Genomic DNA, 27,193 nt, shown 5'->3' with positions numbered 1-27,193 from the left:
AATTTTAAATGGTAACACTCACTACACACCTACTTACATTTACTGACTTGAAAGACAGTCTAATAGCAGCTCTCAATAAGAAAGTTAAATGTCTAGCTTAACCACATGTTAATCAGCACCTTTCCAAGTGCACCCCAAGACAACAGTGAAACAACACACTATACTAGATAAAAGAAAAAGCTGTCTTAAAAGCTCTCTTTGTTCAAAATAACACGAAGTTATAAGTGGTAAGAACCAGAAAAGTACACTATACATAGATACTAAAGCACAGTTGCATATTTATCATGTAGCTATCACTAGAAATACCAGTCTCGCACACCAGCAACGTCTATTCAACATCTAGAAGGAAAACTCTTAAACATTTTACATTTCAGTGCAGCATCACTGACTCAACTGTGCTTTTTTTTTTTTTTTTAAATAAAGTTACCAGTGTCAACTGCCAGCAGATGGGCATATACACATTGAGGTACACACAGGCATTTCTTTCTATCACAGAACAGTAGGGGTTGGAAGGGATCTCTTGAGACCATCTAGTCCAACCCCCCTACTAAAGTAGGATCACCTAGAGCAGGTTGCACAGGATCGTGTCCAGACAGGGTTTGAATATCTCCATAGAAGGAGACTCCACAACCTCTCTGAGCAATCTATTCCAGTGGTCTGTCACCCTCAAAGTAATGAAGTTTTCCTCATATTCACATGGAGCTTCCTGTGTTCCTATTGTTATGGATAGTTACTGGTTTTGTCCCTTATTTCCCAGGAGTATAATTAAATTATCACACATTCTCTAGGGACTTTCAATAGTGTTATTTCCATGTGTAAAGTCAGCCAATGCTAAGATATTCTAGGAAATACAGCCATCACATCAACTCTCTACGTTTCTTGCCCACGTAGCTAAAGAGACACAGTATAAAGACCTTTGAAGAAGGTGGTAAAGCTGAACAAAATGAATATGGAAAGAAAACAAGAGAATGCCTTGGATTAAGGCATTATGAAAACTGAAGGAAAGAAAAAGGAGATACAGAAGGATGATGTATACAGCAAGACACTATCAGGGCTGAGAGTGGGTCTGAAAAACCCTCATGATTGGTAGGGTCACTATGCTAAGCCAGGCCAAAGCAAGAACTCTTTTACATTTTGATCCTAAGTTTTAAAATCTGATAGTTAATTCTGAAAAACTTCAGGATTTGATACTAACACATTTAGTATATCAACATTACACAGGTAGATAATCAATTACTGACTGTCTACCCTAGAAAATAATTACTCTGCTTTACACTGTTTACTGAGCTCTCCTTTCCTGTGAAGTATTTTCATTATTATGGATATTAAAAAGCACCTGTAACTGAAAGACATTAGTGAATTACCTCCATGAGAAGGAAAAAAACCCAAAGAAGTTAAGCAGACTTGTTCTGTTTTACAAAACGTGCAACCATGAATAACCACTCACCAGAATAAATAGAAAATTAAGACATGAGGTTTTTGACATCAGCTAGCTATGAAACTAATGTGAAATCTTACCACTACATCAAAATTGTAGACAAGTATATAAAATGCAGTTTAAACTGCTAGCGTATCTCAGATCCTAGACAGTTCTATCCCGTTCTCCAATGTATTTTCGGTATGCTTAAGAGACACAAAGAGTGGCACTAAGTTGGTAGAGAACAGAACAAAAATGACCCGGAGTAAAAGTTTCCAGAGCCACAGCAAGACAGCACATTCAATACCGGCATGAGAAACCTTACAACCCAGACCTAGGTGACGGAACACTTTTTCAAGGATGTCACTTTTGAATTGTTATTCAGAAACTTCCACAGAAAGTATTTCTGAGAAAAAGGGAGACAGAAACTTTCCTTTCTGGAACAAAAGGTCTTCATTAGAAGAAAATAGCATTGAACTAGATTTGGATACCAGAAGAAAGAAGTCATAGCAAATGTAATTCTGCACAGGCAGAAGTTAAATTTGACAAAAACAACCGAAGATGACTAGGTTCCTTAGTATTTTCCTCCTTTATTAATTCCTAATGGGTCCACTTGAATTTTGGAAATTTGCCTCCTTTAACTGGACTAGAATGGGATATTCTAGCTGAAGCCAAACACACCTTTATGAACAAATTTGTGCAGCTGGAGAATGCTTTAAGTTATTTCAATGCATCTCCCATCAGTGTTTTATCTTGTCTAGTATCATGCTTTCCTTACAAAAGCACTTTAGAAAGTATATTTCACTACCTTAGGGAAAAAAAAAATTAAGAAAATGGTGACAAACTTGAAAGAAACAACACTGGACAATCTGCATCTCTCTATATTAACTACCTGGAACTGCTGGGATGGCCTAGGCACAGCTGGTCACTAAGGGGATGCATGAAAAGCAGGGAGATATTTCGATATCTTATTTTCTCACTAGAGCTGCTACAGATAGGACCCAACTTCTCAGGTTTGTATTCAGGTGTACGAAAATCACTGAATCAGATAAAAACACATCAGATTCTTAAGACTTGAGCCACCATCCACAATTCAAACTTAGATAACCAATTACTTATTATAAAAACTACAGAAGATGCACTGAAGCTAGTCTTAGACTAGGTAGTTACTACATAGCTGTTAGTGTGAGATGAAAGATTTTGGTTGATGCAGATAAGTAATGTGTTCTCTATAAGGGATCTATCAGCAGTCTTGTGCTGCATGGCTCCCACTCTTTCACCACCAGTGAAAGAATTGAAAGAGATGCATGTTGCAGATAGGACAGTACTATTACAGAAATGCTGTCATTCTTGGTCAAAATGGCCCCAATGTTCTCCATCATCACTCAGTGCAAAAATACTCTAATACCATAACCGTATTAAACACTGTATCATTATCAATTAGTCAGCTACGAAAGCATTCGAACTTCAAGGTAGACATACCTTTGACTTAAGCTTTCAGCCTGGTTGATCTGGAAATACCCTAAGCAGTCTCAAATTTTTTTTTTTTTTTAATTAAACCAAATGATAATTATCTTTGAAACACTCACAAATGAGTTGTCAAAAGCATATACTGAATTTAAAAATAAGTGATCAAGTTCACTGGAAATTTAGTTCAGGAAGATTTGGCTACGTACACTTGCCAGGTATCAAGGGTCTATAAAGTTAAAAATATTTGAGCTGCTAGATACAACCTGTCACAGTAGCATACTTAGCTCTTCGTTTATATTGTTGTAAGAGCTGTAGAGTTTGACATTTTGCCAAAAACTAAAAGCATGTACCAACAAATAGCTAATCCTCTTTGGCTTCTCAAAATAAGGGTCAACATTTTTTTTAAAAAATAATCTATTAGCAAAACCAAACAGAAACTCATATTTGCTTTCATAGCAATTCACACTTGCCAGAAAACACAATAAGCCACCATTGCAAACATCTACATCTAGTAAGAATTAAAGATAACACAGAAACTGTGTTCAACTTAGCCAGACAGCTGGCATATAAAATGTGTTCTTAGGCATAATGAGTAGAGATCTGCATACACAGAATGATTAAGACCAAAAACTGGAAGGCATACCAAGATATCGTGTCTTGTGTTAAAAACCATATCTTTGGGTTTGATAAAACAGTTGTGTGCATGCACACATCTGAGGTTCGTTTTGAACCTTCTAGATTTATATTTGCTTATGATAGAAATACAAGTTCCACCACTGTTTTAAAGTTTCTTATTTATTTTTACAGAAAGAGCAACTTACGCTGTTAAAAGAATTCAACTCACCTGCTGCAAAGAAGAATCCTGTGAGAAGCCAGTTTCTTTAAAGTCAATTTCATCATCACTGGAAGAATGAATGTGGCAGGTAGTAACCTATATAAAGGAATTTAGTCATTTGCATAGTATATGACAGCCACTCACACTATGCAGCTGAACATTGTTTCATATCAAAACAAGAAACAATTATTTTTAGTTTTCTCAACTGCTGTATCAAATAAAACAGCCCCTGAAATATTTCAATAGTGGTAACACATACGTGAGTATTAGATAGCCCAAAAGCACCAAGGCTGTTGAATACTTCAGAATGACTATTTAACATTAAAAAGCCAGTCCTACAGCTGACATCTTTGTACTGCACAAAATATATTGAACAGCAAGTGAATTAGTAGTCACCAAAATACTAGATTATATACAAAGATCCTCCTCCTCCTTTCATATATATAAAAGTTAAAGGGAAACCATCTTACATATCTACAGTATTTACAAAAAGACGAATTAAACTTCAGAAATTTATAACCAATGTGTACTTGCAGAAACAAACATGGAGATGTTGCCACAGCAACTGCTGTTTTAAACATTACCCTTGAAAGAAGAGATTTTTTCTTTTTTTTGACGATCCGACACAGAACTAGTGGGAATAGTTTGTTCAGTGACACTGCTATCTAAGCAACATGTTCTTGGAAGTACTCATCTTCAATGAGAAGAGCATTCCGAAAGTAATTTTAGTTGGGACAGTAATTAGCTAAAGTAACAGTAGCAACAGCTGATCCTTAAGACATACTCTATGAAGGATCACTAGTATAAAGCAAATTTGTAGATGACAAAATTTATACTGCATTATAATATATCGCATTGTTATACATCCCCCCAGAACTCCATGTTACAGATTCTCAAGTGAAGTCCAGTGGTTCATGGATTCTTTTTTTATTTTTGAAGAAAATACAAATCTATACAAAAGGAGTACTGAAATACATACAAGGCTTCATACAAAACAGACATCTTTGCTCCCACAAATATCACAGGACAATGCTACAGTCAGGACACATGTGCAAGAGATAAATGAAGAAAGCTGTTACCTGAAGTATACTGTGCTTTTATGCTTTTTCCTCTGTTAGTATAATGCTTATTTTAAAAAAAAAAAAGTTGGGAGTGCTTTATTCTTGCACGTCTACCATTCAGCTCTGCACTGCAATTTGCATGCTAGAAGTACCCTGACTTCAAGTTAGTGAATTTCTGAAGGAAACCCGGCCTATCAACACTAAAACTGTGGATAAGTGGGAAGAATAGTAATTTACCAAATGATCTCTGGGCTTGTGCCTGGACAACAACTGTTATATAAAGTGACCGACCAAGTCCATCAAAGGTTAGTACGCATTGTATATTTATGAAAATATTCTTGCAAAGTCTGCACACTTCAAGGTGATTATACGGCATTCCAAACCACAATCTGAGCTGCCCTAGATACCATGGCCCCCCTCATGTGGGTACATTTTGAAAGGACAAAATATATATAGCAGTATAGGAGTATACCTACTCCTACAAGCTTGTTGGGGAATAAGACACCCAAAACCAAGTAAAAGTTATTTAACTTTTAACTTACTACTAATGAACAAGTTAATCCCCAGTAGAAAACCTGCCCTTACTGCCGTAACAAAAGGTAGCTCCAGCACTCTTAAGCAGACATAGCATCTTCTCCCCCAGACTCTCCCTTTGGGAAAGAATAGGATATAAGGCCTAAGACACTTCCAGATAACTGGGAAGGTCCCAGTTGACTGGAAGTTAACAAATGTGACACCTATCTACAAGGGCCAGAAGGAGAATCTGGGGAACTACACGCCTGTCAGTCTGACCTTTGTGCTGGGGAAGGTGATGGAGCAGATCATCTTAAATGCCATCATGCAGCACATACAGAACAACCAGGCAATCAGGCCCAGTCAACATGGGTTTATGAAAGGCAAGTCTTGCTGGACTAACCTGATCTCCTTCTATGACTAAGTGACCCGCTTAGTGAACGAGGGAAAGGCTGTGGATGTTGTTTACCTGGACTTTAGTAAAGCCTTTGACACCATTTCCCACAGCATTCTCCTGAAGAAACTGGCTGCTGATGGCTTAGATGGGCATACTCTTTGCTGGGTAAAAAACTGGCTGGATGGCCAGGCCCAATGAGTTGTAGTGAATGGAATTAAATCCAGTTGGCAGTTCATCATAAGTGGTGACCCTCAGAGCTCAGTACTGGGGCCAGTTCTGTTTAATATCTTTATCAATGATCTGGCTGAGGGGATCAAGTGCACCCTCGGTGAGTTTGCAGATGACATCAGTGCAGTGGGTCCTGCACTTGGGTCACAACCCCACACAAAGCTATAGGCTTGGAAAGGAAAGCTGCCTGGTGGAAAAAGATCTGGGGGTATTGAGTCAACAACTAGCTGAATGAGCCAGCAGCATGCCCAGGTGGCCAAGAAGGCCAAAAGCATCCCGGCTTCTGTCAGAAATACAGTGTGGCCAGGAGGACTAGGGAAGTGATTGTCCCTTTGTACTCAGCACTGGTGAGGCCACACCTCGAGTACTGTGTTCAGTTTTGGGCCCCAATTGCAAGGAGGACATTGAGGTGCAGGAGCACGTCCAAAGAACAGCAACAAAGCTGGTGAAGGGTCTAGAGCACAATTCTTATGAGGGGCGACTGAGGGAACTGGGGTTGTTTAGTCTGCAGAGAAAGAGGCTCAGGGGAGACCTTATCAGTCTCTACAACTACCTGAAAGAGGCTGTGGCAAGGTGGGTGTTCATCTCTTCTCCTAGGTAAGAAGTGATACGATTAGAGGAAACGACCTCAAGTTGCGCCAGGGGATGTTTAGATTGGATATTAGGAAAAATTTCTTCACCAAAAGCGTTATCCATCATTGGAACAAGCTGCCTAGAGAAGTGGTTGGGTCACCATCCCTAGAGGTATTTAAAAGCTGTGTAGACATGGTGTTTAGGGACATGGTTTGGTGGTGGACTTGGCAGTGCTAGTTTAACAGTTGGACTTCATGATCTTAAAGGTCTTTTCCAACCTAAACGATTCTATGCTTCTATACATGAGTTACTTCTCTTGTTTTCTAACAGCTGCTGTAGTTGAAGCATAAACCTGAATGAAGAAACTAGCATTACTCCACCCTAATAAATAAAGGGCAGAATTAAGCCAGGGAAAGGAGTGGGAAGGACCACTGTGAATTCCAGCAATTAATTCTTTACTGAGAAAGCTCCTCACTGTTCAGGCCAGTAGCTTTCTAACACCAAACACATGGCACAGGCACTTTTTGCAAATAATTCATTCTAAGGTTTGACATTTTTTGCCTCAATTTCTGTTAATATTGAGAAGGATTTTCCTTAAGAGAAAGGGACTACATGGTGATTTTTAAGGCAACCATGAACAATTTGTCCTGTAGATTGTTATTTTTAGGCTCAGGGGAGGTATATTCTCACCTAGTCTTTAAGTATACCTCATGAACATTCAATATCATGACTAGTATTGGAAGGATGCCATAAAGGGACACATCTGAAGTTACACAAATTCTCTTGTACAAACCTAGTATTACAAATTGTATAGCATTCTTCACTGTACCAGCATCATTAATGCACCTTATCTAAAGAGAAAAAGATTACTATACATTTGTTGAATCTTCAGCTAGGTAACTGTAAGTAGGTAAGCTTAGTGAAGTACCGCCTACCTTCTACCAGAAAGACAATTAGCAGTGGAAAAACAAAAATAAGCCTCCTGGTAAAGTCTGTAAAGTGTTTTGTGGAAACTCTGAGACAGAAGTGAGCATGTAGCAGAACCAAGTTTGCAGATGTTGTTTTATAACAAGAACTTTTTTGAAAGACAGAAGAGCCTAAGAGGGAGAAAGAGAATGATAAAGTGTTGACAGAGTTACAGTCACCATCCCTGATACAAAACAACTGAAAAAGAATAGCCTCGTGGCTGCAGCAGCAGTTCATTATGCATGAGGCTCCAGGACCACGCCTTGTTCCGTTACAGTAAAAAAGCGCTCTCTTGAGCACCAAATGACTGAAGCATTTAAAGTAGTCACAAGATGAGTTATTTCCATAGCCTTCACACAGTTAACTTACTTACATATTTGTTAATGAACTTCACATCATAAGAGTATGCAAACACATAAAGATCACATCATCTGAGCTTAGTACATCCAGTAAATTAACTGAAGAAGTTAAAGTATAACAGTAAGTCACAGTTCCGTCAGCTCAGGAACTTTGTACTTAACCATTGCATCGCCCATGACTAGATTCTGCTCAACAGCCTGCTCAGACAGAAAAACCTTGAACCAAGTAAATAACTCTACTCATCTACCCAGCAATAAATATAAGGCTTATCCATAGAAAATTAAGAAAAGTATACTTAAAATCTTGCTCTGGGGACACTGAAAATCTGCGCTTTAAATTAGGTATATAATTTTTCAGGTATAAACGTTAGTTCTGATAAACTGTTGGTGTAACCCAGGATGCTTTCATCAAATTACAGAAAGGCTCAAACATTTATACCAAATTGTCCAGGTTTATAGATGGAGAGGACAGATCTACAAATACCAAAGCACAGATCAAAAGCATGGATATTAGGGAACAGTATGACTGGGAAGAAATTACTGGGGAAGAAGTCCTGTGCTTTCAGGATGCACCCATACAATAACCGTAACTTAAACTTCACTCAGTAAAACAACAAGCTGAGTTCTGTCTTTTAGTATCTCCTACACCACATTGTACTGTTCATGACTGCTTATCTGTGAGCGAAATGCTAATCCAATGCACATGAAAATTGATCATGCAAGCAGAAACAAAGTCCATTTTAGAAATTCAAACACACAGTATTTTCCAGATGGCATTTTAGATACAAGAATTTGTTTTAATGCTTCGTATTTCTACTTGACTGAATATTATGGAGCTTGGAGATATTTTAAGTGAGGTTTTACTGTTGTTACATCAAGTGCGTCCAAGTAAATTATTATATATTTTAAGAGCTAATTACAATGTTATTAATTACAAATCAGCTTAAAATTCTGCCTCTTTAGATGACTCTTCTCTTGGCCTTGAGCAAGTAGTAGTTTCTAACAAGAGGAAGATATCATCATTCTAGGAACACTGTGAACTACTATGCATTCACAGACTCATGGAAAAAATACCATCTGTACATCATTTGGTCCTGTCCACAAGTTGCACAGTTTCAAATGAATTTCCTCCTGTTGCTTCTATTGCCACACACATCATGTTAGCATTATGTTCCAGTAGCTACATCATGTCGAAATAGCAAATTTAACAGTCTATTAGTCTTATAGCCCAATTAATATAGCAACAGCACAAGTTAATGAAGCCACATGCAAAGCACACATTCCTGGAAAAGTCACATATATTAAAATTCATTAAATGGTCTGTTAACATTGAAAACAGCCTCTGTTTAAAGTCTCCACGTGTTTACTCTTAACTGTATGTTTAACATGGTTACACAAAACCTCTTCATACTTCTACTTAAGTTTACCTTTTTTCCTAAAAGTGTAATCACTACTGCTGTGTGCAGAAGAAATAAGACGGGTGCACAACAAAAGTATGCAAAGTTACTTGACTTAAGCAAGGTCAGCAACACATGCAGTGGGATGTAGGTAGCATTTTCCTATTAAAACTTACATAGGCTCATTTACATACCGTAGATAAAGCAATTAACACCAGCTCCTGCAGTTTTAGTTTGTATTCTTCAGACAGGAGCTTCAAGGACACTAACTTGAAGCTGTAAAGAAGTCCTCCTTCCTGGTGATTGTCTGGGATGAGCTATACAAACCAAGCTACTGCAAGATTCCCATACAAAATATTATGATATGGCTTTAGTTGAAAAGTAAACTAAAGAATTATCAGTTCCATAGCTCAGCAACTAGATGTACTTGTTGACACAAATACATGGTAGTTAGGAAGATTGGTTGTGCTGCTGACAAAAAGAAACTGGGGCCCAAGTAAACAGCAGCAATTTTGATACTTTACCCATCACTACTTACCAGGTCCACTGTATTCCTTTTGTTAGTTTCTCCTAAAGAGCTTGTGCAAAATGTCTCCCATCTTTCTCTGACCTCCTCTGGAAGCTCTAGCATAGGAAACAAAAAAAGCCCAATTTGATACTATTGACAATAGAGCATCACTTAATTTTTAATTGTTCTGTCCTGCTCCACCAGAAATACATTACAGAACATATACAATCTCCTAAATCTATAAGGATTACTCCATCTAGAAACAAGTCAAAATTAAGCAGGTCAGAATCTCTTCACATTTCAGGGAGCTTTGATACGGTTTGGAAAAAACCTAAAAACTTAAATTGAATGCACTAGAAATAATAAATATTTTTCTTCTTTTATCCAATAGCTACCTTTTGATTCATTTCCTCAAAATTTGATAATGAAAGCCATGAAGACAAACTTAAGACCATTAACATTACCTTTAATAAGCTGTTGGACTAGTGTGCTGTTTGGCCCCTTATCTGTACTATGCACAATACAGTTTGCTATCCTTGTCAGATGACCCATATAGCCATGACGTCTTCCCCCTTCAGCCCTGCAAGAGACAAAAGCAATTCAAATGCCCACACTCAGAGCACCTGTGCTACTGTATTTTGTTATAAAACACTCTACCAGAGTCAAGAAGTTACACAAGACCAATTGCATAGGGGTTCTTAAGCATAAGAGTTGCATCCTAAAACCCAATGTTCACAAAAATACTCAAGAATTTAAGACACAAACAGGTTTGACTGCACTAATCCAGTTTAGAAGCCTTAACAAGCATGTAAACTACCAAGAAGGAAGTGCAGAGTATCTGAACATATTATTTCTGCTTTCACATTTGTGTTGAAAGAAAAGTATACAGCATTATCAAGATAAAGATGAAATTAACAACAGATCCACATTTTTTAGGAAATTTCTGTTGCTGAGAGTATTTTTCAAAACCCCAGTACACCAAACATTCTCTCAGAGCTTTGAGTCCATGATCAAAAGAGAAAAAATTCTTAAATCCTAAGTGTGCTCTAGTATTGCAGAGTTTCTCAGCGCTATATTTAGCATACAGAGCTGGAAGGGTATGACCAACTGAAGTTAGGATCATTGCTTTTCTAAAGTTCAGGAACGACATTTACATGCATACTAAAAGTACAATTACAAGGCGGTTCCAGTACTTTTTATGTGATATAACTGCTTTGTAGAAACAGGAATTACAAGTTTTTACAGTAGTGCTTTTAGTAGCTACGATCTGACCAAAGAGCTAAAGTTCTGACTCGGACTGAATTTCTAGCATTTAGCTGCAAGCTAACCAGACATTTGCTGTGTCTGCTTTTTAAGGTTTTGTGCTTTTTAAATGAAAGAAGAGAAAAAAAGAGACAGACCCACCCGATTGGCTAGACAAACCTATGAACTTGACTCAAACCTCTGTAAAGTGACAACAGTTCAGGAAGTAGCTTATGTTATGCAAGCACAAATCACATTACATAATTTACCACCATCATTAACGTGAGGTAACTGAAATTATGCTATGTTAATGCAAGATGTCATGAATGAAACAGTATCACATTGTTTACAGGAACAACTTGAGAGAGATTTGTCTTACTTCCTTGACTAGTTAGTTAACAAATACATTCAAAATAAGCAACACATGATGATGGCAAAGGTTATCATTTCTAATACAGGATATGCCATAAAGAGCACTTGTATTTGACAAAGTTGACTGACTTGTCATTACCTAGCCAAAAAGTCTAGAATACAATTGTATCTTCTGTTAGCAAATGCTTATTAACCTTGGTGAATCAAACAGCTTTTTACTATGTCAGATTTTTACCAGCAGAAAGCAGTCACCCTCAAGCTTCTACAACTGTTCAAAATAAGTGACAGAATATAAAAAGCATTTCAAAAAAATTATCCATTTCTTGAAGCAGCTAAGCTAAATACACCTTTAGATTATCTCAAAGACTTATCTTTTATATTTGGAGTCATACCTGTACAAAATTGGATAAAGGGGTGAATTACAACAGTCTGCTCATTTCTCACAAATAAAAATAAATTCTTTCCAGATAGAAGCACAATCTGAGGTTTACAACAGTATTTTCTGCATTAGTATTTGTGAACATGAGGCTAAATATTTAATTCATCTATATGGTAAGCACTGGATCAAGAACATTCTTATCCAACCACCTAATTGTTTTAGGTTGAATCTAGGGAAACAACTTTCCATACCTTTCTCCTATGAGGGCCTAACTGCTGATAAAGTTGGCAGTTCTCTATAACCTCAGGAGAATAAGATATAAAATGGAAGACATTTGGAAGAGCATGTTTTCTCAAATTAAGTCACATGCCCTTTTCTTTGTACCATTGTCTTCACTTTAACATCCTTATTTTCAGGTCAGTTACATTAGCCATACATTTAATACCTGATTTACATCAAATAGGAAGAGGAGTATTTTGGGGAGTAGAATTGTCTCAAATAATACACCAGCAGACCAGCAACACTATCCCAGTCAGCTAATTCAGTATTTTGACAAGTTAGAGCTAGTATTTACTGTTCAGTATCTAATGAGCCAAACTTATGAGCCTTCACAGAGAGCTGTTTTATCACTTCAGGTGAAGACTGAGAGTCTCTCCTCCTGCTATGAACACAGTTTCAGACAAATTTTAGCTACTTGAAACTTCCATCCTTTCAAACACATACTTTTAGAAGGTATTCCATTGCTGAGGACTTGGCTTTTACTACATAGGAGTCTGTTGCTCCCCAATATGTAATATGCTTTGGTGTGTTTATAAATAATTTTCTATTGCTTACTGGAGAAAAGTATTTCCTGTCCTCTCAAAACTTATGGTATGTTTCTGTAATTGAAGATGGTAGACTTTAAAGATTATAGTAATATCTTATACATGGCAAGAATGACAAGCTATTGTATTCTCAAATTGTCATGGGAAAAAACATTAGAATGTTACCAAAAAGTAGTATATGAGAAAGCTTTAATCCAAATATTAACACACGAGTGTTTTTAGAACTGGCAAGATCAGTTATGAATTGGTCATACATTCATTTCACAATTCAAGTCTTATGTAGACAATTGCAGGGAATGAGAAAACTAGTTACTCACTGTTTCTTCTCATTCATCTCCCATGCTTCAAGTATTCGTTCTATTAATTGGCACTTAAGGAAGAGCTATCAGAAAAGCAAAATATGCTTAGTAGCAGAAAGTGGAACACTAGTATGCATTTGAGAGTTGATTTTAACAAATAAAGTCTTACAAGACAACTAATTTCAGGTTCAAGATACTTTCATTAAAGGGTTTAAAGTTCAGAAGCAGCAGTCAGATCCCAACCGGAAACCCAAAAGCTAAATCTACATTAATTCTACTTCTCTTTATAGCTACTGAGTTGTAGTAGCATAAAGTTACTGAAACAGACATTTTAATTCTTAAAAATAAGAGGAACTTCTCCTTCAAGGTAAAGAAATACTTGCAGCTCTGCACACATGCTCATTTTTGGGGCAGCAAAAATCTACTCTATGGCACTTCCAGGTTTAACACCCTGAACTGACATTAAAAAAAAAAGAGAAAAATATTCCTATTCATTCTATACATAAAGTAAAATTGGGGTATATTTTATGTAAGAATAACTGCTACAATAGCCTAGAGACAGGAAAACTCAAGAGATTCCAAAAAAACCCCACAACTTACATGTTTCAGTAAGAGATTGTCCCCAGTGGAATCCTGATCTGTAATTGTGCCATTTTCTGTGCTTTCAAGAGGACTTGCAAGAATCAATGCAATGCAGATTTCTACTTGAGTATGTAAAAAGTTATTCCATGTATACTTAAAGAACATGTCCTGAAAAACAAATTCAATCAAGTTTACACAACCCTTGCATTAAACATAACCAATAGTCTCACCTCAGCAAGTCACATGAATGACTACACTGGAGCAAATATTTCAAGTTTCAATACAATAAGTAGCATTATGCAAAAGAAAATTTGTGACCTACAAAAAAGTTAATTCTTGTGCTTGCTATTATCTGAACACAAGGACTATCATACTGGATCAGTACAAAAACTCAACTGTAAACTGGATTTATCCTGGGGTAACCAGTAACGCACTTTCAGAGAATAAAGACAGGGAGGAATGACACTTCCTCACTTACATTCTTTTTGCTAGCTACAGCCCAGAGAATCCCAGAGTCAGAAGTATTATTTCTGACCTTAGTAGCCCTTGACAGATTTGAGTTCACTTAACCTTATAGCATCTACAGTACTGTTTCTAATGTGCTCCTCACTACAGTGACATTCCTTACAAAATCTTATCTACCTGTTTTGAAGCTGTCATCTATTAATTTTATTCTTCTATTACAGAAAGCTACCTCAGATAGTGTAGATGCAGGTTAAGATTAATAAGCATCATACACAAGACATGGACAAATACTGAGGCTGGGATACAATAACCAGTGTTCATTTAATCACGTTCCTGGTTCTCCACATTTTTCCTCTTACATATAGGAAATATTTTTTTCCAAGCTTTATGTCCAGTTATTTTACACTACTGCTTATTGCAAAACTTAAATGATTGCTGTCACTGCTAAAATTAAATTAGTTATGGAAATACATGCAGTGATCAAAATAGTATTAAACAATTTAAGTCGCATTCAAAATACAGCTAAAGATCTCCGATTTCCCTTCAGTCTTCCTAACCTACTGATATCCTCCCATAAAGATATGCTACTGGAACTAGACGATTACTTTTCCTAACAGCCAAGTCTGCACAGTAAAGCATGTGCTGTTTCAGCAAACAGCATGAAGCACCAAGAAGTTTATATGGCTATAATTACTTTTTTCCCTTATGCAAAACCTGCAACAGAAAAGCATGTTCAAACCTCACTGAATTTAGTTTACAAAACAATCTACTTATAAGTACATTGAAGCATTCATATCATGTACATTCCCTTAGACAACACATCTAGGTAAAGCTTCAGTTATGGTGAAGTTAGCTATTTGTGTAAAAGTTAGCACCTGTCTGCAAACCTAAGTTGTGCAGGGAAATTGGAGATGAAGACATTACAACCATAGCTGTATTAATTAGTTGAAGGAAAAAGCAATTTTGGACTAAAACAATGTGGGGCAGAGAAAATATTTACACCTCAAGTTTGCAACTGCCTGCTTAGAAGTTTACATATTGTATTCAGAAACTGTAGTATAAATCCTAGCATGTTTTGTTATTTTTTAACTGATACCTACATTTGAATTATTTTTGTCAACCTAAATACAAAAAAGGCACACAAGCTAGCAAGAATAACTGTCCCTTTATAGAACAGTGCTGGGATACCATTAGGCATGCCACGTATTATTAAGAGAGGAAAAGGGATTTTGAGGGAAGAACTTAAGAATGAAAACAACAGGGAGGCCTCAAACGTGGCTGAAAACTTGAGAACATACAGATGAAAAAATAAGCCTAAGAAAACAACTTCATATATTTATGAAGGTGTAGAGAATAAGAACCATTCAAGTTATCAGAGAAAAATGCTGACTTCAGACAGATGAATTTAACAGTGAAATCCAATATTTCTTAAATGGTCCAATAGAAGCCACAACACAAACAGGCTGAAAAGTTAGGCTGGAAAATATACTACAAATTATCTGCAGTGACAGAAAAATCAAACAAGATCTTAATGGCAATCTATAAAGAGGGTAACAAAGTTCTTACCAGTATTACTCCTATGCTGTTAAGCTCTATAAGCTCCTGATTCACACTGCTTGTATTTGTCTGTAAAAGGCTAGATATTAATCTAATCACATTTAAACGTGTGTTTCCCACAGGTGGATCCAATACACCCCAGGTTGTCTTCATGACACTTTTCTGAAAAAGGTACATACATAAAACCCATCAAAATATCTTTAAGAAACCATGTCATCATCACAGTGACAGAGTAGTGCTTAAAAATATATACTATCAGTCCTTGAACAAGTCACACTGCAAAAAAAAAAAACATTTTTAGTTCTGAATGCTACAGTTTAATTTAACTCCATAGACAGGAAGCACTAAAAATAGCCACATGAAACCAATGACATTGTAAAAATGGATTGTTAACTACAGAGAGGATGTCAAAGTAGATGCATTCTACCCAACCTTGAAAGGAATTAAGAGATACTTCTTAGGAAATGCTTCTCACAGGTTCACACATGTACAGCTATAGTCTACATTGCTACAATATACACAAAACAGCTAGGTAAACAGTCTCTAAATATATTATAATGCCTCAACAATTCTAACTTCATATACTTGAAAACAATTTCATTAAGCAACAAGCTTCTCTAGTGTCTTATTCTAATGATATACATGAAACAAGCTCCATCTGTAGACTTTGAAGGAGTTACTTCCAACACAGCAAGAATCTCTTCCCATACACTAATAGATCTAGTGTAACAAATCATAAGCTTGATGGTTCTTACATTGAAATTTTAGCTGGTTAACAAACCAGAACTATTGTCACGTAACTGCTGGCACATAAGTGCCAGCCAATAGGAAAAATCTGGTATTAGCTACTCTAAGAGCTAAAAATCTAGCAGCAAATATGCAACGAGCAGGGGAATTCATAATGAAAACATCTTCCTATCTTAAGGCACAAACACATTTTGACAAGGAGACCACTACTGCCTTCTGTAACACTGGATGTCATTTTTGCCTGACCAATGCCACCCTCACATCAGAAAAATGACTGACATCCTGCTAGTTCATTTAGTCATTTCCTTATGTAAGGGAAAAACCTAAGGATGCTCATTTAACTAGTGCTCAAAATGAGCAACATATTCAATAACTTCACTAGATGACTTATTCAAACGCTAAGTATGTCCAACCAACATAAAGACACTTGAGTATTTTATGTGACCCTCTGTCATGGTTTAGTTCCAGCCGGCAGCTGCTCGCCTCCCTCCCCTCCCTACTCCCCCCCCCTCCCTGCCTCACATCTCCTCCCCCTGCCCCCCTACCCTGCCGGGACAGGGAGGAGAATGGGAAGACAAAGGTAAAACTCATGGGTTGGGACAAGGACAGTTTACTGGGAAAGCAAAGGGAGAGGAAAACAACATCATTACTGGTAACAAAATATACAAAAGGGGTGATACACAATGCAGTTTCTCACCCAACAACTGTACAACTCAGACCTCATGCTCAGACCCGTCCGGAAGTCAGACCATCCCTGAGCCACACCACATCCTGGAGCCGTGATGTCCCTCCCCAGCTAGCCTCCTTTTATGATATCTTATGGTATGGAATATCCCTTTGGCTAGTTTGGATCACCTGCCCTGGCTGTGTCCCATCCCAGCTTCTGGTGAAAATTAACTCTATCCTAGCTGAACCCAGGACACCCTGCTTTTACTGTAATATAGACCTGTATCTAGCCATGTTGTTACAATGAACAGTTTCTCTTCATTTTGCTACCTTTTCTGCATTTGGAAATCTTGAGGTCTCATCTTCTCCAGACTAAAATAAACTTTAACACTACCTTGCTTGCCCCCCTCCGTTCCCCCAAGCTGGTATTTTATACACCTCTGGTCTTTATTTTCACTTTGGCCCACACATCCTTCTCTCTTATGGACTGTGGCGCCCAATTCAGGATGCAGTGCTCCAGCTGAAATTCTGCCAGTGAAAATTTGAGTGGAAATATATATGAATGAATCATAGGTAAACCTCTATTTATACATCTTGTATTTATCTACGTCAGGCTGATGCAAAAGATAAGTTGCTTAAGTAAGTTAAAAAGCCCAAAGAATTTAACATGCCTAGAGTGCAGGGCGCATGCTGTGGAACTGGTATACTTGGGTCCTGCGCAAGTCTGGAGGAACCGTGCAGGCCTCAAGTGGGTCATGCCAAAGTTACAAACAACTGAAGTATATAGTCCATGTTTCTTATCCAGATAGGATATTCAAGCAGAAAACAGGACCCACCTTGAGAATATATAACAAATCTCTTTTCATGGCTTTCAGAAAGAAGCAATTGCTTCAAGACTATTCTGCCAATTAAACAAAATTTAAGCTGGAAAAGCATATCAATTAGCAAAAACACATGGGCTCAGGAACAACAATAATGAACAGCAAAGTTCACAACAGCCTAGGACAGAGCCTGGGCACTTGCCCAGAAGTTGTCAGACTGGGTTTTGTTTGTTATTATAACCTGTCTAAAACACGGTCACACAGTGACAGTCTTGTTTCAATTAATTTGGTAACACAAGGCTTCACCTACTTTAGGAGGCTCAAGTAAGAGTTCATGGAAGGATGAAAGTCGTGCTTTTATGGCTTCTAAAACACTTTTGTTGATCGAATATGTTGAATTGCTCATGCCTGGAGGACAGATCTCTATATGGCCTTCGAATCTAAAACACACAAGCAAAATCTGCTAATTAATATCAAAACTAGTTGTAAAACATATTTAAGTTATGATTTTGAGAGTGTCACAGTTCTGAAGGCATGTGAAAAGAAAGTAAAGGCAAGTAAAAACATAACTTTACAAATACAGATTGTGCAGTAATGGCTGAACAAGATTTTTCCAAACACTAGGCCTAGTATTTTTAGGTTTATTGTACTTGAAATCTCCAGTATGGTTTTGAGATAAATATTACAGCTCAACTCATCTATCCTGAACAACATAAGTTGATGTACCAGAGATCTGTTCAGTGGTTTCTCAAAGTGAAGTTGTAATAAAATTCCAAATGACTTTTTAAAAAAAGTCAATACCCACTCATGGCACTACTTATTTACTCTATTCCTTGTATCCAGAAACAAATCCATGAAATGTAACTAGTCTGATCTGTCAAGTGGCACTTAAACTAGCTTCCAGAAAAAAATGCAGGAAGACCAGTCATTTGGTGAAAGTAATGCCAACCGCAGTCACTTGGTTTGCTCTTTTACTTCTTCAGCTACAAGAGACCACAAAAATGGTTCATGGAAGACACTTGCTATTGCTGAACAGTAGATTAGTTAAATTATACAGGCATAATTTTAGTGAAATAACAACACTTACGTCTGTCGCCTTGTCTCAAGTAAGGTCAATAGTATTTGGATTGCACTGACTATTGCAGATTCATTTTTTTCTTTATGAAAGATATTAGACAGCAGCTGCTCTATGATTTCTTGTCTGAAATGAAAAGCATTAGCATCAGATATAGCACTACTTCAGGACATAGCTGTTAACAGAAGTAGCTACTATTTGCCCATGTAAAATTAATATGGGGATAATACCAAGAAAACAGTAGCTATTTCAAGCTAGCAGGTACCACTACAACAATCACTCTGATCCTCACTGCCCCAGTCATATTCTCCTGTCTCTTTCATTGATCTAGGTTTTTTATCTGACAACACTACAAAAAGGAAGTTTTCAGTCAGATCAAAACCCTCAATCAGCTTCCCCTAACAGCCACACAAACCTAAACCTATAACCAGCAAAAGGAAGACAGGAATACAGGAGAATCCTCTCTGGCAGAAACACACGCTTAGATTAACTTAAACCAAGTAACAGATCAAAGCCAAAGCCTCCCATGTGTACTCTGCACAGTATCAAGTTAACCTCCACACGTCTGATCCCACTAACTTTGGCAGCACAGGAAATATTTTAACGAGACAACCCTCTCCCCTCCCCGCCCCTGCCAAGCCGTCATCCAGATGGGCTCTGCTTACTTGCTGAGTTATTTTAAATTACAAAGATGATGGGTAGCCAAGAAAATTCACCCAAAAAGCACAGCTTGCCATTTCTAAAGGTTTTCAAGGTCAAAAGTTAAAAACTATGTTTTTTAATGAACTGCAAATAAAATCAGAAATTCAGCAAACTTACTTCTCTAGACTTGCAAGCAGTGGATCTGGTTCTGAACTGTTCTGTACTTGTAACATCTGGTCTCTGCTTAAACGAATAATTTCACAGAGTGACTGTGATGCATTTGAATGCCTCTGGAACATAAAAACATAGCTTTTCACTATAAGAACAACAACATGCTGGACTGTAATTCTTCAATTAAAAAAGGTGAAAATTTCAAGGGGGAGAAGAGGGGAGAGAAACCATACACTCTCCCTCAATTAACCACACTTAAATACTGAAATCAGCTTACTGAAAAAAGCAAGCAGAGAACAGTAAAACTAAAAGTTTAACACTATACAGTACAGCAACTTGCTGAACAGACTCAGAAGAGTGTCAGACCAATACTTACATCTTCATCTTGAGACGGATGTACAATTTCCACGAGCCGCTGGATAATTTTCTCTTCATTTAGCCACTGTAAAAGTGTTTGTGGGTGTAAGAATGTTATCCAAGTGAATGCATTAAATGAATTAAAATTAATGAAATTAAAAGAAATCATTTGACAATTGCCATGAGTCCTACTGTATTTCTAAACAAGGACTAACTATACTTCAGAAAAAAAGGAAAAAAGTAAAATTAGTGTTTCTGAGCAACTGTAAAAAAAGAAAGCCTTTAGGTGTAATTTTTAAACAAACATTCTCGATGCCAAAAAAATAAGTGTTCAGTAAGGTCCATTTTTAAAACTGCATCTGGCATTTCTAAGTTAGATATCTAAAGATCAGGGGAAGAGACCAGTCGCTCACGAGTGCTGTGGCTCCACTGAGAAAGTATCGGCAGGTCCAAGCAAAAAACCCACACATCTGATTTCAGCACGTTTAAGAAATAAACTTAGTAAAACCAGCAGAAGATAAGCCATCTTACAGTTCACACATGTCAGACAAAAATCCTTTGAAACATTTTACTTACGTTTAACACTTCTTGTCGGGGCTGTGGAGGTTCTATGCAAGTCAATAGCCGGAGCAACAAGTCCATGATAGCAGAGGTCCCTATGTGCTTAATAATGAGGTCTACAAAATCATGCTTCCTCTTTAAAAAATCAACAATCTAGAAATTAAAAAGAAGTAAGCTTACATTTGCTTATCTGTGTTTTACATGGTAAATTACACCAACCAGTTTTAGCTTCTCTCCTACCAAATGGAGAAAATAAACGAGAACTTAAAACGCTTTTGCCACTTAAAGCTTGCAGTACAAGGCAAGACAAAATAATACACATTACTAGAGTACCAAAAGTGGCACAGGACAGATCCATACTATATGCAGTGTGTCTTGGACCTCCACTCAAGCCCAACTTGCTGACCATAAACTACTTATAATCCAATGTACAGTCACCTCTCCTTTATGGTATGAATTACTCTCACCCCTGCTTAGTGAGCAACGCTCAACACAGCAAAACCTTAACATAATACAAATAAACACAGAGCTTGCTAAATTAAACATACAGAACAGAGTAACAAACTTAAATTTGCTCAGGTACAAGGGGCAGTCATTGCAGCTGTTTACACTATTGGCCCACGAACACAGAGTGCAACAACATTTCTGAACAAGGACTCCAAATGTCTCTCACCTTGCTCTATAACAATTTTGCACACCAAAATGGACCCACTCCCACTGACTCAATTCACTTACCTTCACCTCTAACAGCTATTAATGCAAGTATCACCATATAAAATACTGAGCTAAGCCAAAAGGTAAACACTCACACAATGATTGCACAAATAGCTCAGGCAAATCCGAATCAAATCTTACTCATCCAGACTTTTTAAATCATGTGCATACCAGAAAAAAAAAAAAACACATAAACATGTCTTCGGCTAGTATGGAAGTTGAATGCTCTTTGACTCCATTGTTATCCCTCAAGTGTGTAGTCTTAAAGCAGCCTGCTGAGTACTACAACTTTATTAGAGGACTTGTTAAATTGAAGAGCTTGTGTATATATATTTACCTGTTCTGGTTTTCTGCTTATAAGAATACTTAGCACCTTGCTGAAGAAACTGGCCAGTAAAGGGTTTAAAGGAGATTCGTTTAAGAGGAAACTGTACAGTTTCATAAGTAAGGATTCTTCTTCTCCCAGCCTATCATTGATCTGTGAGACATCTGATGTAAGTAGCTCACACGATATGTTTGGATATCTGGGGGAAAAGGAAAAAAACAAAACACATTATCCACCACTCATACTTCAAAGCTGTCATACTTCCAGCTCTGAACTCAGAACCTGGTAAGGCTTCTGACCAAGTTTTCAAGCAGGGTTGGTCTGCACTAAAGCAGAAAATTAATGAAAATTAACATAACCACACATTCAGCCTACAAGCTCCGGTCTTTCATTTAAGAAATGGACTACATTGCTCTTCAGTAGCAATAGGACAACACTAGGGAAGTGGGAAAAGGAAAGGACAAGCTTTTACTTTAAGATCTATTGTTAAAATCATCTGTTCAAGTACTGATCTCTCATTTCAGAAGCCACTTTTTTGAAGGGAAAAAAGTCAGTTACCAAGAGGTTAAGCAGACTGATAGTATTGGACTGATACTGGGGAGGGAGCAGTGTGTTCGCCCCCTTCTAATGTAACAGGCATTATATTGAAAAGGTCAAAAGAAATAGCTTCAGGATTTTTATATATTGCAATTATGTAGAAACTCAGTTAACTAGTCAAAGTCTGACATAGCCTGCAAAACTAGCCAGTATTGCTTCATGACAGAGTCAAAAGTACAGTTCAGAACACTGGGTAATTAAACTAAGAGGCCATCAAGACCAGTAATTTCCTGCATTTGACAGTACTATCACCCATTCACACTAAAGATAATTTTGACAGCATCAGCACTTAAGGTTTCTAAGTGAAAGATGCTTCAGTTTCAAACTCTACTAGAAACACCTGAAATGGTTTACCAGAAATGGTGAAGCGCAGCAACTAAAAGCGTAGCTTATTTTTTACATAAAGAGAAAAGCAGCTTTCTGCACAGACAATTCTAAGAGAGGCCTAAAATGGTAGAAGTGCTTTATACAAATTGCTAGGCTGACTTTTGAGTTTGAACTTTCTCAGCAAACTAGCTGAAGTCATGACCATACCCAAACTCTTACAGTTTAGCTCTGCAAAGGAAAACACCAGCAATTAGACCTTAAGTACATTCTTCCAATGAGTGCTACAGACCTTCTAATAAGCACTGTCCAAACATCTTACCAATCATCCATAATAAAGCTAAGCATTTAACTATACTCCCAAACAGGGTTTTTCATCCAACTATTTTCTTAATAATCACAACTACAAGATTCTTCACATGAGTTCTGATTTTTTTTTTTTTTGTAAGCCTCCTTTGGACAGCAATTGGGTTTGGAAGCATTTGTGGATAAGAGGCTTCCATTTGAAAAATATGCAAATATTAGAATGATTTTTAAATGTGCTAAAAAGCCCCTTGGAAAAAAACTTACTCTAAAGATACCAGTATTGTACTACACACTAGCACACAGGGGTTGAAAACACACTATGAAACTAGTTGAAGTTACTCCTCTTTCCACCTTCCCAAGTCTCCCCCATCCCCAAAAGGTTTCCTACTTATATCGAATTTTTTCATCCATGTCTTGAGGTGGCTCTTCAATAATAAATGAAACTAAGTCTTCCAAACATTCTGACTTCAGCAGAAACTCTATAAGTTTGCGATTCTGAGCCTTGCACTCTTGCAGAACATCCTCTTCATCCATCAGCTCCTTCAGTGTTACATCTTCTCTCTCTAGAAGTGTATCTATGTGGGATGACGAATGGAGATCAAATTTCCAAAACATGCTGGTCTGGATAAGAAGAATATACACAAAACATTAAGTTTACAAATCTATTTAAGCAGTACTTGTAGTAACACTTCATAATAGTATTTCACAGCTTCTGTGCCTACATGCACAGACAACAGTAGATGCTGACAATCAAAAGCTACAAAATTAGGCTTGATTAAAGATAACTGAATACTCCATAGTAATTTTTGTACCTTTAGCAATAGGCAATACTCTAACTTCCATAGATAAAGTTAGGCAGCTCCAGGGTTTTACTTACATGAAAGGAACATGCTAAGCTGTATTAAAGAGAAAAGAATAACTTTGTCAATTTATTGAATTTGCTCTTCCCAACCTTTGTTCGCACCAAGTCTCAGATTCAGAACAACTTGCTCAGCAATTAATAGAGCTGGGAGAAGATAAAACGGGCACTGCGAAAATGCACTACAGTACCACCCCTACCATTGAAGAAAACACCTATAAAGGTGAAGAAATTATAATAATTTTAACTTGCAGGCAGCACACATCAAAGTGCTGGACCTACTCTCTCACTGTACCTCCTTCCACAAACTTGACACAGGAGGAAGAACAAGGGACAATAAAATATCTTACACAAACACATGAAGGGCAGTGGCTCCAACTACTGAAACATTGTAAAAGGCCATAACAGAAATGTATAAGGATGAGCTACTTAACTTTTCCTTATAAAATGCTTTGGCACCTGCATATTAATTCTGTTGGTCTAGGACACCTTGCAAGCAGTTGCTACTGAGATAGCTGTGCTATCAGAAGAGAATATTTCAGTCTACAGTAGATCCAATAAACTCCTATGTTCACCTCTCATTAAGCTTGATATAACATTCACTCCATTCCCCCCTCTTCAAAAGAGTTTTTACATGACATTTAACCTCTGACACAGTGTCAGTTGGTCTTATGCGAATGCAGAATTTAAGTGGATTGAAAGAGATACTCGATACTCCAAGACAGTAAGAGAAACTTTTCCTTCCTTACAATTGGAAGCAGCAGTTTTGAACAGTACTCATTTAAATAAGGAAAGAAACACTCCTTTTGCTCCTTTAGTAACTGCCTTCCAAGCGTGAAGGATTAATTCAATACGTTAATTACTGCTGTGCATTAGCAACATCATCAGCTGCAAGGACATGTAGTTACTGCAGAGAATGTAGGTGAACAATACTATTTTAGCAACAACACTTCTGTAAGCTGCACGTTGCATGCAGTAGCAAGCTTAAAGACAAGCAAACTATGCTTTTGTAACACACTCAAAAATCTACGAAAACTAAAATAGAAATATCTAATTCTTATGCAAACTAAGAGGTAGACAGCTTTAAGCATTTATTTCTTAGTTAAAATGGATTCAGCATGCACACTATGGCTACTCAGAACAGTGAAGTGTCAAATTTAGTACTTGAGCAGTTTAGAACACAGATACAAGTCCAAGGATCCAGCAAAACCCTTATGAGTCTTCATTAGCAAGACTTGCAGTATTTGGCCTAAATACTGAAAAGTCTAGTATATTCACTATGGAGAAGTTTTAATTGCTTTTAGGGTTTTTATGGTTGCTTTAACCATTTCACACTGATCATGTAATACGACCTTACTTTGCTTAGCCTTTTGTCAGAAGTTAGGGGCAGTTATGTATGCTTATAAGATTATATGGCTTTTGTTTAAAGATATGGGAGACAAAAATTAATCAGGAAAAGGTACAGATAATTTCAATTGCAGTATCGGTACTTATAATCATCTGAGATCCCATGCAAGGATTAAACAGTTAAAAAACAGAAAAAACTTCTCTAGTAGTAAACTTAGAAGCAGGGTTCAAAACACCTGATCTCACAAATTAGCTTAAATCAAATTATAAAAATTTATTAAAAACACTAGCTTGTCATGCTACACAGACTTACTGTAAGCAAATGAAATTAGTGAATTATTAAAGTCACAGGATATTTTTTAAGGCTCTAGAAAGTAGATCAAATACCTCCCCTTACCCCAATTAGTGAAAGTAGCATCTTTGCAAGTAACCACTATCAATGCTAATTCCAGATGTAAATCCCTCACTGCAGTGATTAAAGCTCATTTCAGTAGCTTCAATGTATTTCTCAGTTACTCATTCAAGAGAAATGCAACAATGGAAAACAGCAACAACAAAAAAAGAGGCATACTACTGCAAACATGTTACTGCGTTATTTCACAAACTGTCTCCCAGGCAAGCTCTTTTAGGGGGTGCTCCCTCAACATGTCAGGTGCCGGCCAGAGATTATTCCATCACTTTTCAACAGGAGCCCAGGTCCTTTGAAATAAGGAAAAATAAACAACATAAAATGTGCCAAAGAGGAAGTCCAGAACCCTGAATTTTCTTAGCCATTTATCACTGGCGATAATCTAGAATCAGCCTACCATAGTTCTGAATGGAAGTTCTCAAAACAAAATGTTATTGTTATTTTTCCCATTGTTCTACCCTCCCTCCCAAAACCTACCAATTCTGAAAGTCTGAGTTATCTTCATGCTTTTTCAAATTTCAGTCCCATTAACAGAGCCAGAATTAGGCCTTATGTCCACAAATCAGGAGTACTCCTCCCAAAATTTTACTATCTGCAAATTTGCAATAAACTCACAAGTCAATTGGGTTATGTTACTCCCAATGTTCAAGTCCATTGCCAATATGAGCAGAAAAATGACATTTGGATTCAATGCAAGATGCAGAAGACTGCCAAATATGAGACATGCTAAAGATTAGATACTACAAGCAGCAAAATAATCCAGGATAATACTAAAAACTCTCAGATGTGGAAAGAAAAACTGTGTTAAAGATGGTAAAGCTGCTGCAGATGTTTGGCTGTCTTTTGTGACTTGAGTTAGCTTTTCATAATCTCTGAAAGTTCCCAGCAAGCAAGACTAACAGACTTTTAATTCATGTAAACAGTACTTCTGAAAGTTTACATCAACTTGCTGATGTACAAGTTCTAACAATTCAAGATCCTAAGGAACACCTAGCATTCAGAAAAATACTGTTTTGTTTTCTTAGTTAATATTGTTAACAGATTCTTCTCTGAATGAATGCTGAAATAACATTCCATATAGTAAACACCTGAATTAAGCCTGAAAGAAAGTAAGCAGTTCACCAAAATGAAGAAACACTGTCAACTGCTCTGAGATACAGGTAACTCAAATTCTCACTTGACTTGCTTGCTAAAAGGGAAGCTTAAAAGCAACCCTTTCAGATCAGAAAAAAATGGAAGTCTTCTGCCTACTACAGCTGAAGAAAACCACACAGTGTGTATTTTGTTTAACAGTAACTAGTCTGTGGTTCTTTCTAGAGGCCAAATGCTTAACTGGCATCTCCAAAAAGGTTGGTAACAACTGTATCAGTAAGGTTCTCTGCAGCTTCCAACTGACATAGCTGTCAAACCGTTCCTGAATACAGACATACCTGTTTTCAAGCTACAGAACAAAGATATGAATTGTAGACAGGCAAGCACGTAGTTTAATTTTGGACAGTCTCTCCTATATTGAACCTTCTACCAAACAGAACTGTTAGTTTAAAGTATCCAAAAGTCCCTTTAGTAAATAAGAAAATTATTAAAGCAAGCTGCTCATTTAAGTTAAACTTTTAAGCATCATACTTAGATAAAACAAATATGAGAAACGTACTTTGCAAGCAACTTGGTTCCTCATATTTCTACCAGCTGAATACTGACAGCTACAAGTAGACATGGGTATCTAGACCAGTGCAGAATGAAAACTAAAAAGGACCTCAGCTAGCCAGCTGAAGGCTTTTTACCTGACAAATTGATGTTAAAAGCATATATACAGAGCTTCCAGTAGGAA

General features: G+C 37.2%; 1 protein-coding gene across 16 annotated transcripts in view; it reads right to left on the bottom strand.

Moving 5' to 3' along the window:
• PPP6R3 (protein phosphatase 6 regulatory subunit 3) overlaps positions 1-27,193 on the bottom strand; it is a 66,307-nt gene that overhangs the window by 19,014 nt on the left and 20,100 nt on the right. For 10 of the 16 annotated variants that reach the window (XR_008577287.1, XM_054826776.1, XM_054826772.1 and 7 more), the window contains 14 exons: positions 25,528-25,655; positions 23,139-23,371; positions 21,536-21,722; positions 20,500-20,637; positions 19,943-20,008; positions 19,573-19,685; positions 18,766-18,879; positions 17,989-18,118; positions 15,454-15,606; positions 13,441-13,590; positions 12,859-12,923; positions 10,189-10,304; positions 9,755-9,840; positions 3,732-3,818 (listed from right to left, as the gene is read on the bottom strand). Coding sequence is in view for 15 of the 16 variants with exons in the window: in XM_054826776.1 (XP_054682751.1) it covers positions 3,732-3,818; positions 9,755-9,840; positions 10,189-10,304; positions 12,859-12,923; positions 13,441-13,590; positions 15,454-15,606; positions 17,989-18,118; positions 18,766-18,879; positions 19,573-19,685; positions 19,943-20,008; positions 20,500-20,637; positions 21,536-21,722; positions 23,139-23,371; positions 25,528-25,539 (1,650 nt within the window). In the remaining variant the exon portion in view is untranslated. Of the gene's footprint in view, positions 1-3,731; positions 3,819-9,754; positions 9,841-10,188; positions 10,305-12,858; positions 12,924-13,440; positions 13,591-15,453; positions 15,607-17,988; positions 18,119-18,765; positions 18,880-19,572; positions 19,686-19,942; positions 20,009-20,499; positions 20,638-21,535; positions 21,723-23,138; positions 23,372-25,527; positions 25,656-27,193 lie in introns of those variants that run through there. The other 6 variants (XM_054826783.1, XM_054826780.1, XM_054826779.1 and 3 more) reach the window with 2 other exon arrangements.

The sequence above is a fragment of the Grus americana genome, chromosome 5, assembly GCF_028858705.1.
Source record: "Grus americana isolate bGruAme1 chromosome 5, bGruAme1.mat, whole genome shotgun sequence".
Taxonomy (NCBI): Eukaryota; Metazoa; Chordata; class Aves; order Gruiformes; family Gruidae; genus Grus; species Grus americana.
This window is presented reverse-complemented; position numbering and strand designations above follow the sequence as displayed.